The sequence below is a fragment of the Trichechus manatus genome, unplaced genomic scaffold, assembly GCF_000243295.1.
Source record: "Trichechus manatus latirostris isolate Lorelei unplaced genomic scaffold, TriManLat1.0 scaffold00024, whole genome shotgun sequence".
Lineage (NCBI taxonomy): Eukaryota > Metazoa > Chordata > Mammalia > Sirenia > Trichechidae > Trichechus > Trichechus manatus.
In genome coordinates, this window is record NW_004443960.1 from 21,497,826 (window position 1) to 21,516,862 (window position 19,037).

General features: G+C 45.5%; 1 protein-coding gene across 1 annotated transcript; it reads right to left on the minus strand.

Annotated features, from left to right (window-relative positions):
• Positions 1-415: 415 nt before the first annotated feature.
• Positions 416-18,908, minus strand: EARS2 (glutamyl-tRNA synthetase 2, mitochondrial). Its single transcript, XM_004373335.2, has 9 exons — positions 18,666-18,908; positions 14,949-15,104; positions 11,209-11,398; positions 9,084-9,556; positions 7,780-7,888; positions 5,171-5,324; positions 4,924-5,054; positions 1,792-1,927; positions 416-1,316 (listed from the first exon to the last, which is right to left on the minus strand). Exons 1-9 carry the CDS (start codon positions 18,838-18,840, stop codon positions 1,233-1,235), a joined length of 1,608 nt encoding a protein of 535 aa, XP_004373392.2. The 5' UTR covers positions 18,841-18,908; the 3' UTR covers positions 416-1,232.
• Positions 18,909-19,037: the final 129 nt, after the last annotated feature.

Genomic DNA, 19,037 nt, shown 5'->3' on the forward strand with positions numbered 1-19,037 from the left:
GGGTTACATAAGTCAGCCCTATTCGATGTGGAAAGGGACTACACAAGGGTGTGAATACCAGGAGGTGGGGATCATTGGGGGTTCTCAGAAGCTGGCTGCCATACAGGGGAAGCCTTGAAGCCTTGGTTATGGACTGAACTGTGTCTCCCCAAAATATGTGTTGTAAAGCCTAACCTCTATACCTGCGGTAGAATCCCATTTGGGAATGGGTTATCTTCATTATGGTAATAGGACAGGATTAGTGTAGGCTGTTCTTGAGTCAATCTCTTTTGAGATAAGAGTTAAACAAGCAAGCAAAGACAAGGGAAGAGAGACGCCAAGCCACATGAAGACTGCCCAGGAGCAGAAGCTCAGAAGAGACAAGGACCTTCCTCCAGAGCCAGCAGAAAGAAAGCCTACCCCTAGAGCCAGCATCCTGAATTCAGACTTCTAGCCTCCTGTGAAAAAATAAATGTCTGTTTGTTGAAGCTACCCGGTTGTGGTACTTCTGTTATAGCAGCACTAGATAAATAAGACAGCTTGTCTTTCTACCCACTCACTATCCTCTTTTTACTTTAGCTATTCCCAGTTACCTAAGACCCCAAGAAGAACACCTCATTTCATAAGCCCTCAGACAATGACTTACAAGTCATGGGTGGAAGAAGGTAGATATGAAGAAAAAGATGCAAACAGGCAGGGTGAAGGCCTCCAGTCCAAGCACCAGGTCTGGAGAACTGGAAAAGAGGAAGAAATGACTTTTAGGGAAGGAGGAAGCAGGCTGCCCCAAGGTTCAAGCACAGAGTATATAAAACCTTGGCAGATGAGTAACTTCTCCCCGTACAAGCCCCAAAGGAGGTCTGATGTCCAGTTAGTCCTGCTTGTGTCAATGATCTTTTACCGCTGTAAATCCATACCAGCCTGAGGAATCCATGAGTCTGGGCTGCTGCCAAGCACCCTGGACGACTGTTGTGATGTTGACTGGTGCGTGAACCAACCTCTGCCACTTAATGTGGAGCCAGAAACCAGACACAAGGACTTTCCTTCCAGAGTCACGGAGATGAGATGGAACTGAGTTTCCCTGGTCAAGTGATGGGGACCGGTCTGCGTGCAGCCACAATGCACTCAGGAATGTTGTTTCTACTCTTAGCTCCACAAGCTTCTGGATGGGCCCTAGTCTTCCTTCTCCTCTCCTCCAAGGGCAGTCCAAGCATCGAGGTCACAAGGGCCACTTCCGCTGCCCGTACACCTTCTCCCTAGCTGGAAAGCACCTTCTGTATTCGTTCCCGCACTTCCTTTGTTCCCAAGGACACCATCATCTCAGCTACAGGGGGTCCTTGCTGAGAACAAAAAGAGAAAGCACTGCCTTAAAATGCCCAGGGAACTAATATTCAGCCTTAGTCTGCAGAAGTTATGCCCTAGCCGAACCCTACGCCTGCTGCCTGCATTCCAAGGAGCAAGGTTTGTACTTTATTGGTCTTTAATATTCATAGATGAAGATGGGTCCCAGGAGCCTGTTTTTCCTATATTAAGTAAACTTTTTATCTGCCTGCTACCCCCAATAAACGACAAACTCCTTGAAGGCAGGGACCATGTCTGCTTCACTCATTGCTGTACCCACTGTACCTAGCATGGTGCCTGCACATAGTAGGTACTCAATACATACCATCTGTTGAATGACTAAATGAGGGGAGGGGTCACGTTTTGTTCATCTTTGTTTCCCCCCTACCCTGAGCTTAAGGCCTGCTGGTGAATGTTAGTTGAGTGGATAAACGAGGGGCTCCGGGAACAGCCCAGCCCCTATGCCCGCCTCACCGGCTGTCCACTGAGGGCCACTCGGAGGAGTCTCATCACGTTACTGTGTTTGGTGTCTTCCAGACCTTCTGACAGCTTCTTCAGTTCTCTGTTCAGCACATCCTGAGTTAAGCTCACACCAGGTCTTTCTAAAAGCCTAGAAGAGAGCCAGTCTGTAAGGGGCTTGTGTGAGTTCGGAAGATTATGGTATAGCAATGACATAAGCAGCATAACCAATGCTCAAGCCTGCTGTAGGGGATGGGGGAAAGGAGAAGATATCTACCATCCCCCACACCATCCAAGAAAAGAACCTTCCTGTTAGGGAAGAAAAACCATCAAGGGACCACGTGAACAGATAATCCAAGTAAATGGACATACTATGAGGAACTAAGATGGTACCATAATGAGAGGACTTACTAATTGCTACCTCTGTTATGTAATCTTTACACCTCAGTTTTCTCATCTTTAAAGAAGGGATAATAACAGTAGTTGCACCTCTCGAGGCTAAGGTGACGAGTTAAAACTTGTGAAGCGCTTAGTGCAGCACCTGAAAACGTGGTATTAGATTTTATATTTCAATGTAACATTAAGGAAAAATGTATTAGCTAATATTTACTACATCCAAAAGCTCAGGGACATTGCAGGGGAATCTCATAAGAAACTTAGGAATGAGTTAGACACTGGATGGAACAATAAGGCCTCTGGGAAATTATCTGAAGCACAACTTGAAGATGGTAAGACTTGGGGGACAAGAGAGAAATCAGGAGATCCCAGTTCCCGTAATGGCCCTGCCACCAACTTGCTGGGTCATCTTGGGAAAGCTACAATCATTCTTCATCTACAGATTGAAGCATTTCAGGATCTAAAATCCAACGGCCAACAATCATTCCAACTTTCATGGCAGGCCAGCTGAGATCCTCTCCCAAAATCATGTTTGAGTTTCAAGAGAAATTCCCCAATCTGTTAGAGCTGGACTTGCAAAATATCTGTCCCAGTCCTAATTCTGAGCTAGAGCAAGAGACAACAGTGGGGTGGAGGTAAGTATATTTCCACAGCAACTTCCCACTCTCCGTAAGTTATTATCAGAGGTTGCAAATTAGAGACACTGGAAAGGGACAGCAGAGATTTTCACTGGTGTAATTGGTCCATGATGCCAATTTTGACACCTCTGCTCATGATAGGGTCCAACAACTCCATTCCAAAGACTGGGTCAATGTGGGGTGTTGCTGGCACACGGAATGGGGTTCCTAAGTGATCTGGAAAAACAGCCTTTCAGTGCATATTTCCTCACTGCCAGTACTTGAGCACTTGAGCTTCAACTTAAGACAAAAGTAACTGTCCTTACTACATCATTAATTGGGCCCCATGATTACTGTTATTTACTAAGTTAAAGAGATAAAATACTAAAAATATAAACAGTGATGTGAGAAAAAATAGTGTCTTTGTGGAAGATCAGGCTGTCAGGAGCTGGTGAAAGAGCGGCCGGTTCCAGGCAGCCAACAATGGCAGCTCAGACATGTTCGAGCTGGTCAGGGCTTGGCATTGGCACAGAAAGGACTTCTAGAGATCTGGCGGCTTCTGAACATGTGGGTGTCAGCTTTCCTGTCTTGAGTGGGAGACCCAGGTGTCTCTGAAATCAAATCCCATGGCAGGGATGGGGAATTAAGGCACTGGGAGCTGGTGAATTAGAACTAATAGCCCCTATTGTGGAATGTCCTAAATTAAGAGATTATTACAACTACTAATAACTCTTGGGAATTTATCCCACAGATATACTTGCAAACATGCTTAATGGTTATTTACTACAGTATTGTCTATAATAGCAAAATCTGGAAACAACCCAAATATCTATTAATAGAGGATGAGTTAAAAAAATTATGGTAAAGTGGTACAATGGAATAGGTATAGCTGTGGAAGAGAATAAGGACTGTAAGTACTAGACAGATCTAAAGATATAAAGTGAAAGAAAAAAAAACAAGATACAGAAGAGTGTTATTGTATTGCACTTTTTATGTAAAAAGGGGGAAAAACAAGAAGGATTATTTAGATGTAATTAAGAATAGCAGCAACCCACAGAGGGTTCTAGAACTGGGAAGATGGGGGACAAGGAATAAAAAGAGGATTTTTCACTGTATACTTTACTTCTTCTTTTTTACAATTGCTGTTTGAAACCAGCTCACGTTATCAATTCCAAAATTAAAGATTTTTAAAATTTTAATGGATTATGCACATATATAAATACATACACATATACATGTGTATGTATGTACGTATACTTGTATATATATCCTTGAATATGCAGAAATTTTACAAAGGAAGCTAACTTTGGTTGTCTTTTTGTTGGGGGACAGGGGCTGGATTATGAAGGAAGATTTGTTTTTTTGCTATAATCCCTCTTGTACCATTTGGATTTTTTTGCCACATGCATGTATTCTTATCCCTTCAAAATATATAATAATACAGTGATGGTTTCTAAGTGTCAGGCACTGCCCAAGCACTATACACATAGGCAGAAGCAGTAGAGAATAGTGGTTAGACCTAGCTTGGTTAAAACCAGCTTGTCAGAGTTTGAAACCCTGTTCCTTCAATTTGCTAGCTGTATTATTTTGGACATGTTACTTAGTCTCTTTGCGATGAGAGAGAAACTAGGCCTTGGTAACATGTTTTTGGCCCTGCATTAAGCTATGCCTCAATCTATCCCTTCATCTAGCCTTTGCAATTATATATACCATCCACTCCACTCTTTGCTGAAGCCAACTTCGGCTGTGTTTTTTGTCATTTGTAACCTAACCAAATGAGTTCCAACTGCTTCTGTTACAGTAAGAAATACTATCTCCATCTTATGGATGAGGAAATGGAAGCTCTAAGTGAAGCCACCTGGCCGAGGTGAAACCACCCAGTGAGTAAGTGGCAGAGCTCGGATGGAACCCAGGTTTATCCAACTCCAGAACCATGAAACTACTGTCCAGGGAGAGCCTGGGCTCCCCTTGGTAAACCCCTCCCCCAAAGTCAGCCGGTGAGAAATCATTTCACTGAGAACATCACCAGCCAGGGAGCTATGCTGGTGGTCGACAGCTAAGCCCTGGAGTAAGAGGGCACGGGAGGCAAAAAAGGAGTGGGTACACAGCCTGGGGCCCAGCCTGCAGCACTCACCCAAGCACCCGTTTGGCAATCTCATCCACCTTCTCCGAGATGGCACCCAGTTGTGCTCGGCTCACCGCAGGGCGAGTCCACAGGTAGGAGTACGCCGGGGAGACCAAATCCTGTAGGCGGCAGATGTGACCCTAGGGGAGGAGGCAGTCACCAAAGGCACTGGGGACAGGGCTGTGAACACACTGAAGGGGAGTAGTGGGAGTGTCCACTCACTCTCTTGGCCTCCCAGACCCCCCCAACCCCACACCTGTCTCAGCAGGATGATCCTCTCCATGTATGCCGGGTCGAGGACAGCCCTGTCTTGCAGCTGGCTCCCAAACACCTCCTCCACGAGAGCCCGCAGCTTCCCCACCAACTGGTGCCTCTGGGCCTCACTGCTCATCAGCCGCCGGAGGTGCAGCCTGCGGGCAAGGTCAAGGGACCACCCTGAGCTGACACTCCCAGCCCATCCAAGACCTCTCCCCAGGGGAGTGGGTGACGTCTGAAGAATGACACAGCACGTGAGCCCTCCCTGCCAAAGGCTAAAAGCAGAATTTTCTTTACACTTAAGAGAAGGAAACGGATCTAAGCAAGATCACAAATGGGTAGCCTGAGAGTCCCAAGCAACCTGCAGACGTGTTTTGTTTTCAGTAATTTAAAACAGTAGCTGACATTTTAAACAAGGAGAATGACATATAAAAATATTTTTAAAAAGGGATTTCTCTTTGCCTTGAGGTTAGAAGAACCAGCTACCATTACTGAAGATTTTGATCAAAGATTCTATAGAAGAATCCTGATCAAAACGGGGAAAGCGTAACAGAATTTCAAATTCTCATGGAATCCAGACTTCCTGGATCCGTTGAGGCTGGATGAACCCCTGAAACTATTACTTTGAGATAATCTTTAAATCTTAAACTAAAAATATGCCCTGAATCAAAAAATAATGAAAATCACTCGTAAGTACTGTGCCTCTTTTAAAAATCACCTATGTGGGACCAAATGCTCAACAACTAACTTTAAAACAAAAATGATGAGAATGTAAAGAGGCAGGGAAGCTAGATTAATGGAAATGAAACAACCAAAACGGAAATAATGAGAACGTTCACACATTGTGAAGAACGTAACCAATGTCACCGAACAACTTATGCAGAAATTGCTGAATGGGAACTTAAACTGATGTGTAAATGTTCAACAAAAATACATTATTATTTTAAAAAATATATCCCCTGATGTCTTCTTTAAACCAAATAATACTTTAACTTAATTAGTAAAGAGTGTCTACTTTGAGCATGGTACTCTTTTAAGATCTATTTATATGGGATCAAATTGCCAAGAGTAACTTGAAAGGTTAGCTAGAAACCTTAGCAGGCAGTGAGTTTATGTTAATGGGGAAAAACAACTCAGAAAAGGAGGGTGAGAATGGTTGCACAACTGGAAGGAAGTAATCAACGTCACCGAATGGTACATGTAGAAACTGCTGAATTGGTGGGTGTGCTGCTGTGTGTATTTTCAACTACTGCTACTATTGCTATGACAACTACTATAACTATCTTTAGTATCATTACTGAGATAATCACAGCAGCAGCCTGATTATAGGAATGTCTACAGGGAATCAGGTTTGGCAGTACTAAACCTGTGGGCATCAATCACCATGCTCCATCCCCTCCCTGGTTTGCACTAAGCGTTCCCCCGTCCTATCTCCACTTCCCGAGACGCTGCTTTCTTTACAATAAGAAAGGCAGAAGTACGAGATGCCAGGATGTCCCATTCGAGAGACGCCCACCATTCACTAGCTCTGTGAGCTTGGGTGAGTTATTTGACTTCTATGTCTTGGTTTTCTCATATGTAAAATAGTGCAAAATAACAAGACCAACTTTATAGGTCTGAAGGGAGAAGTAAAGAAGGCAATACCCTTAAAACACCTGAAGTCAATGTGAACTCTCTGGGTGCGTGCAAGTAAAGCAGCAGGAGAGCCTGTCCCAAAAGCAGCACTCAGGAGAAAAGCATCAGTGACCTCCTGGCCCCATAGGTACAACCTTGGCTGGTGGCTTCACTGCAAATGCTTTTTAACTGAGATATTTCAACAACTGTCTAAATTATAACTCTACTTAGAGGCTGAAATATCACGTATGTGAAATATCAAACAGATGTCACAAAACAGTGCTCATTTGCCTTGTTGGCAGGGTGAGTGCGGGTGATTCTAAAATGAAGATGCCCCTCTCCAGGCTTTGGCTATTAGCAGTATCCATTCAAGAGGTGGCCAGGAACATAATACCAAAAAAAAAAAAAAAAAAAGAAACAACAAACCAAAGCCGTTGCCGTCAAATCGATTCCAACTCATAGTCACCCTACAGGACAGAATAGAACTGCCCCATAGGGTTTCCATGCAGCGGCTGATGGATTTGAACTGCTGACCCTTTTTTCTGGTTAGCAGCTGAGCTCTTAACCATTGCACCACCAGGCCTCCAGGAACATAACAGTAATTAAAAAAAAAAAAAAGTGCTCAGTAAAGGGCAGGTATTGTTTTTATCGTTAGGAACATAATAGTAATGATAAAAACAATACTTGCCCTTTTCTGAGCATTTTCTATGTGCCAGGACTTTCTATGGGTACTTCTGTACAACATTTAATACAACTATCACAAGAGCTGAGTACTGTTACTAGCCTCATGTTAGAGAAGAGAAAATGGAGGCTTGAAGAGGTTAGGTGACTTACTCAAGGTCACAGAGCTATTAGGCAGCAGAGCCCAAGGTCAAAATTGGATGTGTGTGGCTCCAGAGTCCCTACTCTTCACCATCACACTATGCCGTGTGTGCTGTCCCATCATCAGCAAGAAAGCGTTTTCCACGTGGGGGGGTCTCCACATTCCCTACTCACCTGTTGAATTCTGGAAGCTTCTCCAGGTCCAAGAGGGCTGAGTGGCAGGTGATCCGGGTCAGGTCAAACTGCATTATCAGCTCTGGCAAGGTCCTGCCCATCTGGTTCTCTGCAAGCGAGGCAGGCCCAGCTGCTTGCCTACCTCCCTTCCCTCTCTGCCCCCTCTAGATACCATGGAAGTCAAACCAGGGGGTTTCCAATGCAAGGGTGGCAGGTGAGCAAGCTCTGGCCTCCCCAATTCACCTAAACCAGAGGGATTCAACTTCTAGCCACTTTATATCTCAAGGGACTGAATAAGCTTTCTTTTATCAGAAAGGATTTTGCTACTAAGGAAAAACAAGTTTGAAGACAATCAAGCTAAACCAACCCTCATTACCCTCAAAGACATTATCTGTAGAACAGCTCACCCCACTGCCTGGTTGTACCCCAGAGATTCTCATTCTCTTGGTTTTGGATGGGGTCTCAGCGTCAGCGTTTTTTACAAGCTCTTTGGGTGATCCCAAAGTGGAGCCAGAGTTGAGAACCACTGTGCTAGGAGCCACTTCTCACGAGGAGCAACTTTTGTCCTGTGTTATCAGTAGCATAGTGGTCAAGCACAGGCCCAAAGTGAGCTGTCCCTTACTAGCTGTGTGACTTTGGAAAGTTACTCGATCTCTCTGAGCCTCACAATCCTCTTACAAACAGTGGGGACAAGAAATAGCTGCCTCTCCAGGATGTTCTGAGGATTAAATAAGAGCAGAATAAATGGTAAGCAGACTACTACTCCCACATTTTCAGAAATCCCCTCCGCAAAGAAGTCATCCTATTCGGTATCTCTTCAAGGTTTGGGCTCTAAGTCTTGGGTCAAGGGCAAGGGCTCAGCTTGGAATAAACTAGAGTCCTTCCCTACTAGTAATACTGTTGCCGTACGTACTTATAACTGCAGTAATAATTGTCATAATCATAGCATCTGTCATTTTTTTTTGTGCTTATTGTGTGGCAGGCACTGTGCTGGGTGTTTTATACTCATGAGCTCAGTGAATCCTAACTTAACTATGAGGCAGATACTTAACCCCATTTTATAGATGAGGCAAGTGAGGCTCAGAGACCATAGGGCAAGGATGGTGTCTATCAATGTTGGAGCACCAGCCCTTAACAGTCTGTGGCTCAATAAACATTTGCTGAAAGAAAGGATGAACTTGCCCCAAACCATTCAGCTGGTAGGTGGCAAAGCTGGGACTGAAGTCCAGGTCTGCCTGAACCAAAGCCCATGCTCTTCACTGCTATGCTCTCTTGCGACTGTGCCCTCTCAGGTGGGTAGATACCTGCAAACCCAGAGCCACAATTGGTGATGATGTCGAGCAAGGCATCTGGCAGGAAGCCGGCAGTGGAAAAATGCTCCACGAAAATGTCCCCCTGCCGCTTGGACAGCTTGCTGCCATCCCTGTTGAGGAGCAGGGGCAGGTGGGCAAAGTGAGGTGGCTGCCAGCCCAGGGCCTGGTAGAGGAGCAGGTGCTTGGAGGTGGAGACGAGCCACTCAGAGCCCCGCAGCACGTGGCTGATGCCCATGTGGTGGTCGTCCACCACACAGGCCAGGTGGTATGTGGGGAAGCCGTCACTCTTCAGGATGACTGGATCTCCCTCCACACTGGCCACTTCGTGCTGATTCCAGCCATACACCAGGTCCTGGAAGGCTGGTGCCTCTTCCTCCAGATGGAAGCGGATAGCAGGCTTGGGAGCTTCAGCCAACTTCTGGGTCACCTGCTTCTGGGTCAGGTTCCGGCATCTATTGTCATACCTGTTGAAAAGCAGAGCAGCATTGTGGCTAGGAGTAGAGATGATGGGCATGAGTCCTGGCTTTGTCTCTGAAAACTATATGACCTTGGGCAAGTCATTTACTTTTCTGAGCTGCTTCTTCACTCATAAATGGGGATACGGATAAGACTGCTGTGAGGGAACGCTAAGTGATATAACATAGCTGGCACACGAGAATGTTTGCCTACATTCCATCCATTCCCCTTTCTTCCTGGCTAACGAGGACATGTCAAAATGCATAGTTCCAGGGTTGAACTGTGATTGGTGCTGCCAATTGTGCAATGTTATTCCCCTAAACTAGTGGCCAGTCCAGTGGGCAGGCATTATGGATAAAACTGTGTCCCCGCAAAATATGTGCTGTAAATCCTAACCCCTATACCTTGGAGCCCTCATGGCCCAGTGGTTAAGAGCTCAGCTGCTAACCAAAAGGCCAGCAGTTCAAACCCGTCAGCTACTCCTTAGAAATCCTATGGGGCAGTTCTACCCTGCCCTATATGGTAGCTAGGAGACCGAATCAACTCAACAGCAACAGGTTTTTTTTCTGTTTATACCTGTGGTTATAATCCCATTTGGGAATGGAGTTTCTGTTAACGAGGCAGGATTAGTGTAAAGGTGTGTCTTGAATCAATCTCTTTTGAGATATAAAAAGAGAAAATCAGGCATAGAGAGGCAAGCAGAGATGGGGGAAGACAGATGCCACACCACATGAAGATCACCAAGGAGCGAAGGAACAGAAGCTGAAGAGACGAGGACCCTCCTCCAGAGCCAACAGAGAGAAAGCCTTTCCCTAGAACCGCCACCCTGAATTTGGACTTCTAGCCTCCTAAACTGTGAGAAAATAAATGTCTGTTAAAGCCACCCACTTGTGGTATTTCTGTTACAGAAGCACTAGATAACTAGATAGCAGGTAACCCCATTCTAGTCAACGTGACTCAAAGAAAAGTTGGCTTGGGGGCGGGTCTAGGAAAGATTTTCTCTTTTTCTCTGAAAACAAGAGAAAGAGAGAGAGTGAGAGTAAGGACACATTTTCCCCCACCTTCTTTCTTCTTGTGAGGATGGAATGCTTGGAGTTGCTACGGCCACTTGCAACCAAGAGGGGGAAGCTAACGGAGTCAGAGAGAGGCCACAATTGAGCCCTAATGTCTCTAAGCTGGTGGTTTTATCCTGGACTGCTGTACCTTCATACTTTCATAGTGTGAGAATATTAATGTCTGTGTTTTTTATGGCCTGGTTACCCGAAGTGTGGTCTGTGAACCCCAGCATCAGCCTCACCTAGGCACTTGTCATAAATGCAGAATCTCAGGCCCCACCCCAGACCCAATGAGCCAGAATCTGCATTAACTGGATCCCCAGGTGGTTCGTCTGCACATTAAAGGATGAGACGCTCTGGTTTGTCGCTTTAACAGGGTATCCTGTTACTTGCACCTAAAAGCATCCTGTTGTATAGATATAAAGCCTGTAAGCTCAGTCTCTGACACAGAGCTAAGTGTTCAATCAATAAACGGCTGCATGGGTTCCATGTGAGATAATAAATGTGGTTTAAGTCACTCAGTTTTCAGGTAATTTTTTTATGCATCAACAGCTAGCTAACACACCCAACTTTGGAGAGACATCCATGACAGGCTGGGCTCTTACCGGGGTGTCTGGTGGTTCCTCAAGGCCTCCTTCTTCAGGAGCTCCAGCCGCTGTGGGGAGCAGAAACAGGGATAAGCAGCTCCAGTCTTCAGCAGTACTTCCGTGGCCTGGGCATACAGCTCAAGTCGCTGAGATTGCTGGTAGGGCCCAGCAGGGCCTCCCTGGCGGGGGCTCTCATCAGGAGGAATGCCTGAAACAGAGGCCGAGAGATTAATCATCAGGTAATAATAGTTAAGACGCACAAAGCACTCACAGCCCAGCATCGCTCTGCATGTTTTACACATATATAAAATCTTTTAATCTTTACAACAATCCCTGAGGTTGATGTACTATTACATTTCCATTTTACAGACGAAAAGAGAGGTTAAGCAACTTGCTTAAAGTCACGAGGCTTGGTGGAGTAAGGATTCAAACTGAGGCGGTTTGGCTCCACTGTCCATGCTCTCAACCACACATCCTCTCCATCTAAACTTTTCCTGGTGAGGGAGAAACCAGCCATGGCCTGGGAACAGGTGACTCGGGAGAAAGAGAACAGCCCGCCAGACCCTGGCTGGACTCCTGACTCTGCCACTTACTAGCTGTGACAAGAGATCCTGAAGTGCTGAAGGCATGTAAGGGCCAGGCCCTGCCAGGCTGCTTTCATGTTTTGTGATTTGGGGTAAGCCTCCAAACCACCCTACTAGGTAGTACTGTTATTATCCCTGTTCTGTAACAGGAAATTGAGGCACAGAGGTGCTTCGTTGCATCACTTGGTCAAGGTTAAGCGGTATCGCCAGATTCAAACTCTGACTAGCTGGCCCAGAGTCCACGTTCTTAACTACTGGTTCCACTGCCGCTTTGTGTTACTTAGCCTTTCTAAGCCTCACTCTCCTTCTCCGGAAAGTGGAGCTCACAGCCTACCGTGTAGAGTGCTTCTGAAGACTCAATGCATTAGCATTTACAAAGTGCTTGGCCCACTGGCTAACACCTATCACCGTTCAATAAATACTGTTAGATTAAAAATGACTTATTATACAGATAGACCCCGACTTAACAATGCAGTTCCATTCCGACAACTCTATCCTAAGTCAATTCTGACTTAAGTCAAATATCTTTTTTTTTTAGTTTTCGTTATTATTGCCTTTTATTATCAGTATCTTTATAAATCCAATCTCTATTTGTCTTTGGGGGTTGGAAACATTACATATAAACTTACAGATAAATTTTAATACATATACACATAAAAAAGTACACAAATCTTTAAAAAAAAAAAAAAAAAGATGGTCCTAAGAGCGGTCCATATTGACTCTGTCATAAGTTGAGAACTACCTGTATACCAAACCCAACCTGCAATTTCCTCAGGCCACACAGGATGGAATTAACTGTAAATGTTTCCGATAGAGGGAATAGGGAACCCAGAAGAACTGGAAGATGGAGTTTCTGCCCTGAAATAGCTCTCAAATGAATTAGGAAAATAATGATGTGCTTAACTCTGTTGTATCTGATGCTAACCCAAAATCTAAGGCAGATGAGCCTTGCACAAATGACCTGATCTTTCAAAGCCTCAGTTCTTATTCGTAAAAGAAGATCATGTGTTAAGCGCTCTTATTTGCTCCCTACCCCACTGCGCCTCGGTCTCTTCATTTATCAGAAAAGAGGGTTGGGTAAGGTAAGTATGGAGATCCCTTCCTGATCTAACCTGAAACAAGTCTCTTCAATGTGTTCAACATTTCTTGGAGCGTTACAGGGATTAGAAGTGACTTCCCTAGAAGAATCGAAAACATATGTTCACACAAAAATTTGTACAGAAATGTCCACAGCATTAGTCACAGCAGCCGACAGGTGCAAACAACCAAATGCACATCAACTGAGGAAGGATCAACGAGATGCGGTCAATAAAATGGGACAGTGTTCAGCAATAAAAGAAAACGAAGCCTCATGCGTGCTACAACACAGACGAACCTTAAAACATTATGCTAAGTCAGAGAACCAGACACAAAAGCCCACATATTACGTGACTCTATTGAAGATAAAACGTCCAGAATACGAAAATGCATAGATATAGAAAGTAGATTCATGGTTGCCAGGGGGATGGGGGTGGGGGGTGGGGGTGAGAGGCGTGGGAGGAGTAGCGGGGTGGGTAGGAAATGAGGTTTCTTTTTGGGGTGATGGAAATGTTCTGGAATTTGATAGTGGTGATGGTTCCATAAACACAGTAAATGTACTAAAAACCACTGAATTGTATGCCTTAAAGTGGTGAATTTTATGTTAGGGGAATTATAGCTCTAAAAAAAAGAAAAAGAAAAACAAAAGAGCGACTCCCCAAGCAAGGAGCAGCAGAGGTCGGCCACCTTCGGGAGCTTGGATATCTGCCCTATGCCTCGCCAAGGTGCTGGGGAGGAGCAGCTCTGCTGAGGGGCGGCAGGCCTCATTCACACAGTCCTGCTGGACAGGAAGTTCCACTAGGGAAGGACCTGCCAGTCTTGTCATCGCTGTACCCCCCCCATGCCTAGCACAGTACCTGCCATGTAGGAGGCGCTCCATGAAATCCTGGGTCTGCAAAGCACTAGGGATTCAGCTCCTGGCAGCCCCTCTGTCCTCACATCTCCTGTCACTCTGGCTTTGCTCATTGTGCTTGGGACCCACTGGCCTCCTTGCTGCTCCCCAAATACGCTCAGCACTTTCCTTCCCTAGGCCCTTTGCATCTGCTCTTCCCTCTGCTTTAAACCTTGGTCCCTTACTCAATGCAAATCTCTGCTTCAGGGTCACCTCCTCGGAGAAGGATCCCACACACAGTTCCCTAACCCAGTCACCCTTTTCTCCATAGCACTTACTACTACTTAGCATCACATTTAGAATTCATTTTTAATTTAACCAATCAATTTAATTGATGTATTAAGTTACTGAGGACATGATCTTTGTTCAATGCTTTATCTCCAGCACTTAGAATAGTACCTGAATCACAGTAAGTGATCTTGTTGAATGAATTCCTTTATTTAATTAACCTCAACTGAGTATCTGTTGTTACTTCTCAGTTACAGAAGAGAGAAATGAAATCAGTTTCCACCCTTTAGGAACCCAGAGTCTAGTGAATAATCTACCTGAGATTAGAACAGACATCTCAGAACGGCCTTGGATTTTTCCTTAGGAATCATAACCTTCCCTTGTCATAACTGTCCCTACAGGTGGGCAGCTGGTAACCCAGGAAACACAAAGATGCTCCTCCGTGAGCTTAGCTGTCCTCACCGTCAAACTCTCTGCAAGAAGACTCACTTCAGAAGCTGTACACAGGCTTTGTTTGCATCATATGCGCTGCTTAGCCCAGATTTAACAAAGGGAAGTAGTCATAAAAAACCCTGGACTTCAGCCTCCTCTGGGAAAATCAGAAGATCTGACAAGCAGGGCCAGCACTTCCCAGTGGGAACAAGGGGCTAGAGTTCAGAGGTGCTGCCTCCTCTGGGGAAGGCACACTTTCTCCTGCTCTCCACAGGCCTTGCCCCGCCAGTTTCATCTCACCCCTGGCCTCTGCCCTGCCAGGCCCTGCAGAGACTGGACTGGTAACACTGTTTAAGGACAGCTTTGGAGCTTTTCTTCAGGGAGCTTAGCATCTTTTTGGTGGCATCCGAAAAAGCGGGCGTATGTGTGTACCCATTTCTCCAGGAGGCTCTCATTTTCCAACCTGAGCCCCAGGAGAAGACCCAAAGACCCCTTCCCTTACTCCCCATTACTTCCTTGAAGAAAGATAGCCCCAGCAGCCTCACCTGCCCACTCCAGCATATCCTCAATATTCTCCGCTGCCCCAGGCACAAGGCGCGTTCGATCCGTGTCCTCTAGCCTCAGGATGAAGCTTCCTCGGTATTTCTTGGCAAAGATGTAGTTGTACAAGGCAGTGCGGAGGCCACCCAGATGCAAGAAGCCTGGTGGAAGAACACAAAAGACAAGGCAAATGAGCCGGCGGGCCTCAGCCAAGGGCAAGCAGACTCTGCTTACAATAGAAGACTCCAACAAATTCAAAGCCCAAGAAATGGCTGTACCTGTCCCATCTCTCTGGCCAGCACCCAGATTACCATAGAAGAGAACCAAGATGTTTGACTCATTTTAGTCCCTAAGCCTGGAAGTGAAAGACCACCGAGGTTTTGAAGCATGTCATTTTGTAAAAAGGCTCCAACTCTCCAAAACTGCACCAGTCACTCTACTCTGACATGAAAAGGGCATTGAAAGCAGTGAGTTCGAGGCAAAGTTCCACTGGAAGGAAGAGAAGCAGAGGAGTGTTCACAGAAGCCACATCACATGTGCATTTAACGTGAACTCAGTGATGTGCTCATTAATTGCAAAATAAAAATACTGTAAAATTCATTTTATATATATACTCTTCTATGCACTGTCCATGATCATGTTATACGTTTATGTACATGCGCTGTTGCATATTATTGTACACACTTTTAATAATATCTTATTGTGTCTTCCATGAAAGTTCACACAGCAAATCAGGTTCCCATTTAACTACTACACAAATCGTTCAGTGATGTTGGTTACATTTTTCACAATATGTCAATATTCCTCATTAACTCCATTCTGGCTGTTTCACTCCCAGTAATCTGGCTTCCCTGTCCCCTTACCCTTTCATCTTTGCCTTAATTGTTGACCATTTGGTCTCATACAGATGATTTTTCTAAAGGTGTGCAGTACGTACTGTTAACAGTCTTTATTTTATGAGCCAATACATTATTTAGTTAAAAGGTGACCTCAGGGGGTAGTTTTGGTTCAAAGTTTATGGAGTATCTCAGGGCAATAGTCTTGGGGAGTCCTTTGGTTTCAACCGGTCCAGTAAGTGTGGACTTTTTAAGAATTGAGTTCTGTTCCACGTTTCTGTATAAACTTTCATATACAAACCCATGTGTCTGCATTTACGAGGCAAACAGGCGGCTTTTTCAAGGTAATTTTGCTTATTTGAATTTCATTAAATAACTGCTGGCTTTTAAACCCAAACCATAAAGTAATATTTGATTCTACTGTATTTTTTTCACTCAAGTTTAAACTCTACGATTTTACTTTTTCATCATTCCTGTAGAGAAGACTAACAATAGCAATTCTCCAGGCCTCTCATTTCCCTCATCCCACCTTCTCTGGCCTAGTCCATGGCTGTAACGCTCCACAGTGAGCTCATCTGCACTTCCAGGCATAGGAGGCGGCATGGAGGAAGAGAAGCTCCTCTGGGCTCATAGACTATGTGCATGACCTTGGCACTAGTTATTTCAAGGACACTACAAAACGGGTGCGTTCAGTGGTGCTGGGCCTCAGGAGTCCCCAAGATAGGAGACATAAGGCCCAGTGGTTGAAAGCAAGACCTCTTACATCAAATAGCCCAAAACACAAACTTTGCAACCACTATTTACTACTTGCTATCCCTTGGGCCCACCACCCATCTGGCAGTTTGTCATACTGTGGCGGCTTGAATGTTGCTGTGATGCTGGAAGTTATGCCACTGGTATTTCAAATACCAGCAAGGTCACATATGGTGGACTGGTTTCAGCAGAGCTTCCAGACTAAGCAGACTAGGAAGAAAGGCCTGGCAATCTAATTCCAAAAATTAGCCAATGAAAACCCTATGTATCACAACTTGTAAAAGGGCATCACTTTTAGGGGAGGGCCAATGAAAATGAGGGAAATCCTCAGGACACAACTACTGCCACAACGGACTCAAACATACCAACAATCACGATGTTTTGTTAAATTACACAGTCACCAAGAGTAGGAGCCGACTTGACAGCAACCAACAAAACCCCTGGTGCATGCTACTTAACTTTTATGACCCTCCATTTCCTCATCTGTTAAAGAGAGATTATAAACAAAAACCAGAAACCTTCTTCAGGAGGTTGTTGTAAGGCCTAAATGCTTATCGAAGTATATCCTCGATTAATTTTAGCTATTATATTTGTCTATGTTGCTTGATAATTCTTTTATCTGTCTGCAGTCAGCAGCCTTTCCCTCAGGGGCCTTTCCTGCAAATCAGCAAGGAGATGAGAATGATAATCGTCATAATGCATCTACTGTTTATTAAGTGGTTTCTATGTGTGTCAGACTCTACTAAGGGGCTAAACTGCATTAGCTCGACCCCAGGAGGCAGGTACTATTATTAGCCCTGTTTGACAGATGGTAAAACTGAGACTCAGAGAGGCTAAGTAATTTGTCCAGACTACAAAACTAGGAATTGGCAAAGCCAGAAATTTGAACCCAGATGACCTCAGGCCTTGGCACCTAATCCCTATACAAGTGCTACTCAAAGCGTGGTACACAAAGCACTGCTGGTCTGCAAACTATTGCCAGTTGTGAACAAGCAGAGAAACTGAGTGTTTATAAACGTTCACAGCAATGGGACATAGAAATTTTATCTGTTGAACCTAATTCGAAAAAAAAAGGCTTCTACGTTTTTAAAATTTTCTAGTAATTCGTTTACATTGATTTTACAAAATTATGAATCCACAATCGATTAGAAATTATAAGCCAGTCCCTCAACATGGTTGGTTTGAGAAGCACTGCTCTACACTATACTGCCTGCCAAGAAACAGCCTAACTCCCTGTGCGGCGCCGATCTGACCGGAAAGTAACCTTATACTGGGGCTCTGGATTCAGAACGGAGCCCTGGTGGTGCGGCGGTTAACAGCTATGGTTACTAACCAGAAGGCTGGCAGTTCAAATCAACTAGGTGCTCCTTGGAAACCCTATGGCACAGTTCTACCCTATCCTGTAGGGTCGCTACGAATCAGAATCGACTCCAAGGCAATGGGTTTGGTTTGGGTTTGGGTTCGGATTGAGGCATGCATTGTGAAGAGAGAGCAAAAGGCAGCCTCGAGGAGAAAATAGTTTTGGGAACTGGTAGGGAGGCCCTGCCTCGGCCTTACAGTCTGGCTTGCTAAATGCCACACATACATCACAAGGCCTTTGTACCGACAATTTCCTCTACCCAGAAGATTTCTCCTAAAGGTTTCACATAGCCAACTCCTTCTTGTTATTAGGCTCTCAGCTCTACTGTCACCTCCCCAGCAAGGCCTTCCTGTGCATTCTTCCTACCCTCTACCCTGCTTCGTTTCCCGCATAGCATACATGACTCTCCACAAATACATTTATTTTTGTACGTGTTTGTCGGGGCCACTACAGTGCAGGCCTCTAGAGAGAAGAAGTCCTAACTTTCTCGAAAACCACTGTATTCTAGTGCGTAGAACGGTGCTTGGCACACAGTTCGTGCTCAACCCTCATTTACTAGATAAATGGAAAAAAGAGACCGGAAAAAATGGTACAGAACAACATACAAAAAAAAAATTCAGGGAATGCGAATGAGTTCCGCTAAGGGGCCTCAGTTTTCGTCTCTGTATAACTGGGGTCACGTTGCCCGCCAGTCCACTCTAGCCGACGAGATTTGTTCGGGAACATTGGGCGGGGGGGCGCTGCGGCAAGTAGCGTCACGTCCGCCAGTTTACCTGTGGGACTGGGAGCGAACCGCACTCGCACCGCAGCCCCGGAATCAGTACTCAGGCAGGCCTCGCGCCGTCCCACCGGGCGGCCTAAGGCCACCGGCGGTGACCCAGGCCACAGCAGCCTCTTCAGAAGCGCCGCCATAGGAATTGGAAGCGCACACGTGGGTTTTTTCAGCATCACTTCCGGGGACTCCTCCCAGCCAATCAGCCTCCGCCACAGCAACCGAATCCCCGCCTCCTTAAAGTCACAGTCCTATTTGCTTGAGCACCCACGCCCCCCCGGACGGCTGCAGCACCACTCCGCCACTAGGGGGCAGAGCCTTTTGAGTTTCCGCCCCCTCGGCTCGTGAAAGCTAAAGCGTGGCAGGGGCCGGC